At 46.5% G+C, this 7,500-nt stretch overlaps 1 protein-coding gene across 9 annotated transcripts in view; it reads left to right on the top strand.

The window, feature by feature from the left end:
* cacna1c (calcium channel, voltage-dependent, L type, alpha 1C subunit) overlaps window positions 1–7,500 on the top strand; it is a 361,352-nt gene that overhangs the window by 253,952 nt on the left and 99,900 nt on the right. For 3 of the 9 annotated variants that reach the window (XM_063216969.1, XM_063216968.1, XM_063216966.1), the window contains exon 8: window positions 4,745–4,848. The exons of the other annotated variants lie outside the window; for them this stretch is intronic. In XM_063216969.1, the coding sequence (XP_063073039.1) occupies window positions 4,745–4,848 (104 nt within the window). The remainder of the gene's footprint in view (window positions 1–4,744; window positions 4,849–7,500) is intronic. 9 annotated transcript variants of the gene reach the window in all.

Below are 7,500 nucleotides of genomic sequence, written 5' to 3'. Positions count from 1 at the left end.
GTGTGTTTTGTGGTTCCATTTGTCGTGTTTTAGTCAGACATGGGGTAAGTGGGCTGCGTCCGAACAGGGGAGTCAAAAATAACAAATGCTATATCCCTTTTATAGCTGCTCAGAAGAAACACATTCCTCACACACACACACACACATACAGTGCCCTCCATAATTATTGGCACCCCTGGTTGAGATGTGTTAAAAGCCTTAAAATAAATTCAGTGTTTATTGCAGAAGAATACTGTCACACTGAAAATTGTAGGAAAATGTAGCCTTCAACTCAAATGAATTGTAAGAAAATAAAAAAAATCCCTGACTAAAAAATAATTATTTTTCATTAAATCACCTGTTCCACAATTATTGGCACCCTTAACAATTCCCAGGAAATAAATATAATTAAAGCATTTCTGTCATTTCTACAGTAGTTTACAAAGTTTACCAGAGTATGTAGGAACATTTAATTAGTAATTCATCACTTCCTGTTTCCCTGGGGTATAAATATGACGTGACACCGAGGCCATTTCTCTTATCCACTCTTAAACATGGGAAAGACAAAGGAACACAGCATACAAGTGAGGCAGATGTGCGTCGACCTTCACAGGTCAGGCAGAGGCTACAAGAAGATTGCCACTCAACTGCAGCTGCCCATATCCACTGTGAGAGGAATAATTAAGAAGTTCAAAACAACTGGAACAGTGGTAAACAAGCCTGGACGAGGACCCAAGTTTATTTTGCCACCACGCACAGTGAGGAGGATGGTAAGAGAAATCAAAAGATCTCCAAAGCTCACTGTTACAGAATTACAACAAATGGTAGCATCCTGGGGTCACAAAGTCTCCAAATCAACCATCAGGCGCTGTCTACATGCCAACAAGCTGTTTGGGAGGCATGCACGGAGAAAACCTTTCCTCACTCACAATCATAAACGCAAGCGTCTGGAGTTCGCCAAGCGGTATTGGGGCTTCAACTGGGACCGTGTGCTTTAGTCAGATGAGACCAAGATTGAGCTTTTTGGCAACAAACACTCTAAGTGGGTCTGGCGTACCACGAAAGATGCGCATGCTGAAAAGCACCTCATACCCACTGTGAAGTATGGGGGTGGGTCAGTGATGCTGTGGGGCTGTTTCGCTTCCAAAGGCCCTGGGAACCTTGTTAGGGTGCATGGCATCATGAATGCTTTGAAATACCAGGACATTTTAAATCAAAATCTGTTGCCCTCTGCCCGAAAGCTGAAGCTGGGTCGTCACTGGGTCTTTCAGCAAGACAATGACCCTAAACATATGGCCAAATCTACACAGAAATGGTTCACCAGACACAAAATCAAGCTCCTCCCATGGCCATCTCAGTCCCCTGACCTCAACCCCATTGAGAACCTGTGGGGTGAGCTGAAGAGGAGAGTACAGAGGAGAGGACCCAGGTCTCTGGATGATTTAGAGAGATTCTGCAAAGAGGAATGGCTGAAGATCCCTCTTTCTGTCTTTTCCCATGTTGTGAAACATTGTAGGAGAAGATTAGGAGCTGTTTTGTTGGCAAAAGGGGGTTGTACAAAATATTAACACCAGGGGTGCTAATAATTGTGACACACATTATTTGATGTCAAATAATTATTTCTTTATGTGGGATTTTTTCCCCACTGAATAAATGCACTTGTTTTGAAGGTTGGATTTTTCTCTTTTTTTTCCATTAAGGTCCCATATTATTTAGAAAAAAAATAAAATAATTGGAAGCTAAAAAACACATCTCAACCAGGGGTGCCAATAATTATGGAGGGCACTGTATGTACACAAATACAAAAACACACACACATGCACACCCACACCCACACCCACACTCACACACACACATGCACACACACATACACACACACGCACACACATACACGCACGCACACACACACACACACACACACACACACACACACACACACACACACACACACACACACACACACACACACACACACACACACACACACACACACACATGCGTGCACACACACACACACACACACACACACACACACACACACACACACACACACACACACACACACACACACACACACACACACACACACACACACACACACACACACACGCACACAGACATGCACCAACACACAGGCACACACATGCATTCCTGACACATCCGACTATGGCATCTCCCATTAATTAACATTCCATCAAATATTTCTTGCCTGTGGATCGCCAACTGAGCTTTGGCAAACCCTGAAAATTATGTAAACACACACGGACGCACAAGCACACACACACACACACACACACACACACACACACACACACACACACACACACACACACACACACACACTGTTGACCTGCGACCTGTGTGTGTGTTTGTGTTTGTGTGTGTGTGTGTGTGTGTGTGTGTGTGTGTGTGTGTGTGTGTGTGTGTGTGTGTGTGTGTGTGTGTGTGTGTGTGTGTGTGTGTGTGTGTGTGTGTGTGTGTGTGTGTGTGTGTGTGTGTGTGTGTGTGTGTGTGTAGCATGTCATCTTTCAGTGGCATTGACTGGTGCATGCCTCAGGTGCTGACACACACACACACACACACACACACACACACACACACACACACACACACACACACACACACACACACACACACACACACACACACACACACACACACACACACACACAGAGAGAAGGTCACGGCCCTGTTTAAGTCAGCTACTATGTACTGCAGGGAGTGTGTGTGTGTGTGTGTGTGTGTGTGTGTGTGTGTGTGTGTGAGTGCACATGTTTGTGTGTGTGTGTGTGTGTGTGTGTGTGTGTGTGTGTGTGTGTGTGTGTGTGTGTGTTCGCTGCTGTTCTGAAGCTCTTGCATCCCTGAATGAGTCAGTCCTGACACACCGCAGGGACCTACCCTCACTATACTGCTCTAGGGCGTGTGTGTGTGTGTGTGTGTGTGTGTGTGTGTGTGTGTGTGTGTGTGTGTGTGTGTGTGTGTGTGTGTGTGTGTGTGTGTGTGTGTGTGTGTGTGTGTGTGTGTGTGTGTGTGTGTGTGTGTGTGTGTGCGAGACAGAGAGAAAAAGATAGTAAGAAAGAAAGAAAGAAAGTGAAATAAGAAATATACCGGTATGAGTGTCCTCTCCTTTGTCTTGACTTCTCAGAGACAGGAGGTGATGAATGGGAAGAGAGAGAGAGAGAGAGAGAGAGAGAGAGAGAGAGAGAGAGAGAGAGAGAGAGAGAGAGAGAGAGAGAGAGAGAGAGAGAGAGAGAGAGAGAGAGAGAGAGAGAGCATGTGTTTTTACATAGTAAACTGTACATGTGTGTGTGTAGGTCCAAGAGCTTTTCTCGCTCCAGACTCCTTCTCTCCTCTCCTTTTCCTCTTATCCTCCTTTATTCCCTTGCTTCCTTACTCCATCCTTCCATGCTGTGTACTGTATGTCTTGTTCTTCTCCTCTTCTATCTGCATTGCCATGTCCTCTAGTTTTTCATCCCTTCTTCTCCTCTTTCTAGCCTGGCTATCACCACTACTAAGTTGTTTCCAGCTTCTAGTCTGGCCACGCTGAACCATTCAGGAAATTGTCAGAGGCAGACCTCACCTGCATCTGTTTGTACTGTATATGCTGCTGGGAGCAGCTGTGTTCTAATGATTAGGGAGGTGATCGAAGGTTGAAGGTCTTAATTCCACCCTTACCTCTCCCTACACCTCCACCCTTGGGTTAAGTGCCCTTTACTAAAGGCACCATACCCCTCATTGTTCCAGGGACTGTAACCAATACCCTGTAAATATCTGTCGCTTTGGATTTCAGCTAATTATTGTGTCTGTATATGCTACTGGTCAAATATTTCTTCTTACTTAGATGCTTGCAAGGCCATTGCCACAACTAGTGGAGGGAGGGGGGGGGGGGGCGTGCAGCCGTGACCTAGTGGTTAAGGAGATGAGTTTTAGATCAGAGGGTTGCTGGTTCGAATCCCAGCCTTCCACTCCCAACGTCATTGCATGGCTGTAAACCATGATCTGCAAATTACTATAAGTCACTTTGGATAGTCAGCTAAGTGTAATGTAATGGAAACTAGTGTGTCATTGCCTTATACCCAACTCAACAGCCATTTTACTTGCTCAGTTTTTTTTCCTCTTCCTCTTGGTTAGTAAAAGTTTTTTTGACAGTCTAAGAAGTAATTTTAATCTTCCTGGCAGAACTGACGCAGTATAGCTCCCATAGATACCCAGCTTGACCAGCCTGACTTGATCGTGAAATGTGATACAATGTCATAGGAAGTACTGGCCGGTCCAGGCTACCTCTCTGTGCTTCATTCTTTGTTAATCCATCTTTGTCTGTTCCGCAACTCCTCTCCTCTCCTTTTCTTCTCCTCCTCCTCTCCATACATATCAACACATCATTTCATAACAAAATAAGGTGCAGAAGTCCTTTGATTTACATTGATATGACAATGGATATACTGTATGTGTCATAATGGATGTGTGTGTGTGTGTGTGTGTGTGTGTGTGTGTGTGTGTGTGTGTGTGTGTGTGTGTGTGTGTGTGTGTGTGTGTGTGTGTGTGTGTGTGTGTGTGTGTGTGTGTGTGTGTGTGTGTGTGTGTGTGTGTGTGTGTGAGTGTGGATATGTACGATATGCATGTTTGTGTGTGCGCGCGCGTGTGTGTGTGTGTGTGTGTGTTCACGTGTGCGTGCGTGCGTGCGTGCGTGTGTGTGCGTGTGTGTGTGTGTGCGCGTGTGCGCGCGCATTCATGTGTGTGTCTAACCCGAGTGCGGTCTCTACAGGTGAATGATGCGCAGGGGAAAGACTGGCCCTGGCTCTACTTTGTCACTCTAATCATCATCGGCTCTTTTTTTGTTCTAAACTTGGTGCTGGGGGTGCTCAGCGGGTAAGAGGAACACTAGACGCACTCTCTCCTCTCCTCTCTTCCGCATATTGTCCCTCTCTCCTCTCCTCCACACTCTCTCCTCTCCTCTCTTCCGCATATTGTCCCTCTCTCCTCTCCTCCACACTCTCTCCTGTCCTCTCTTCCGCATATTGTCCCTCTCTCCTCTCCTCCACACTCTCTCCTCTCCTCTCTTCCGCATATTGTCCCTCTCTCCTCTCCTCCACACTCTCTCCTGTCCTCTCTTCCGCATATTGTCCCTCTCTCCTCTCCTCCACACTCTCTCCTCTCCTCTCTTCCGCATATTGTCCCTCTCTCCTCTCCTCCACACTCTCTCCTGTCCTCTCTTCCGCATATTGTCCCTCTCTCCTCTCCTCCACACTCTCTCCTGTCCTCTCTTCCGCATATTGTCCCTCTCTCCTCTGTCATCTATCATATCTCCCTCTCCTCCTCACATCCCTCTCTTCTCCTCTCTGGACACACTCTCTCCTCTCCTCCACATATTGTCCTCTCTCATGTTTCTCTCTTCCTAAATATCTATTTGCTCTTCATTCCTCTCTCCACCGCATATCCCTCTCTCCTGTCCTACACATATTGTCCCGACCCTCTCTCCTACGTCATATCCCTCTCTCCTCTATCATGTCTCTCTCTTCTCTTCATATCCCTCTCTCTTCCTCAATATCTACCTCCTCCTCACCCATCTCTTCTCCTCATCCCTCTCTCCTCCCCATATTCCTCTCTCTTCCTCATATCCATCTATCCTCCTCATCCCTCTCTACTCTATTACATCCCTCTCTACAACATCATATCCCTCTCTACTACATCATATCCCTCTCTTCTCCTCATCCCTCTCTCCTCCCCATATTCCTCTCTTCTCCTCATCCCTCTCTCCTCCCCATATTCCTCTCTTCTCCTCATATTCCTCTCCCCTGTCCGCCTTGCTCTTAACTTTTGTTGGGGGTGCTCAGCTAGTAAGAGGAACACTGGATGCGCATAGTCATCCCTTTCTCTTCAATCTCCTCTTTCTCATATATCTCTCTTTTTTTCCAAATTCCTCATGTCCTTCTCTCCTGTCCTCCACATATCATCCCTATCCCCTACTATCTCCTCATATTATCATCTTCCCTTTCTTCCACTCATACCATTCCTGTCTTTTCTCTTCCACTCTTCATATTGTATCATTCATCTCTTCCTCCTCCTCCTCCTCCTCCTCCTCCTCCTCCTCTTCCTCCTCCTGATCATCACTATATTTTCTCTCATTCATCTCTTCACCGCTCCTCGTGTCCTTCTGCTCATCACATCTCTCTCTCTCTCTCTGTCTCTCTCCCTCTCTCTCTCTCTCTCTCTCTCTCTCTCTCTCTCTCTCTCTCTCTCTCTCTCTCTCTCTCTCTCTCTCTCTCTCTCTCTCTCTCTCTCTCTCTCTCGCTGTCTCTCTCTCTCCCTTTCATATTCCTCTACTCATGTCATCCCTCTCTTATCTCACCTGTTCCTATCATTCCTCCTTTTTCTCTCTTCTTTATTCTCTCCTGCTCCTCCTAGCATCCCTCCTCTCATCCTTATCTATTTCCTCTCCTCCTCCTAGCATCCCTCGCTCATCTCTTCCTCATCTATTTCCCCTCCTCCTCATAATGTTCTTTCTCATCAGCACGTGTTCTCATATGGACTCTCCTCATTGCTGTACTCTTCACCTCCCCTTCTATCCTCCTCATATCCCTTTATTCCTTTCCACACTAGCCGCTCTTTTCCTGTATTTCTCTTCTTTCTCCTTCCTTTCTGTTGTATCCTTCAGGTCTCTCTTCTCCCCTCTTCATCATGTCCTTCATCTCTCTCTCTCTCTCTCATCTCAGTCTTTCTCATATCCCTCTATTCTTTTCCACGCGATCAGCCTCCTCTCCTTTTTTCCTCTCTCCCTTTGCATTCCTCCTCTCAGTATATCACTCTCTGAATTGGCTCTACAGCCTGCTCCAGTGGCTGCTCACTCATCCTTACACAGTACACTTTCAGACTCTTTCAACTGCTCTTACACACACACACACACACACACACACACACACACACACACACACACACACACACACACACACACACACACACACACACACACACACACACACACACACACACACACACACACACACACACACACACACACACACACACACACACACACACACACACACACACACACACACACACACACACACACACACACACACACAGAGAGAATTCTCTCACCCTCTAACACTGTAACACCTCTCACGATGTCCTACTCACCCTTTCAACATCTCCCACTCACGCTCTCGCTCTCTCACACACACTCTTCTTTTTCACCCTTTCACGCTCTCACGCTCTCGCACTCTTGCACTCTCACCTTCTCTCTCTCTCTCTCTCTCTCTCTCTCTCTCTCTCTCTCTCTCTCTCTCTCTCTCTTGCTCTCTCCCTCTCTCTCGTCTTTCATAGTCTCATTCTCTCTCTTCGCCACCTCTGCCCCACTCGCTTGCCTTTCCTCTCCTCCCTGACCAGGAGTGGACATCCCGAGTTGAGAAACTAAAAACCCTATCCACACATCTGTTCCACTCCAATTCAATAAACCATCTGATTCCCAATTACCAGCCATTTTAATCTACTTTGTGAAATCAACTGCACAGATCATCA

The sequence above is a fragment of the Engraulis encrasicolus genome, chromosome 15 (assembly GCF_034702125.1).
Source record: "Engraulis encrasicolus isolate BLACKSEA-1 chromosome 15, IST_EnEncr_1.0, whole genome shotgun sequence".
Taxonomy (NCBI): domain Eukaryota; kingdom Metazoa; phylum Chordata; class Actinopteri; order Clupeiformes; family Engraulidae; genus Engraulis; species Engraulis encrasicolus.
This window is presented reverse-complemented; position numbering and strand designations above follow the sequence as displayed.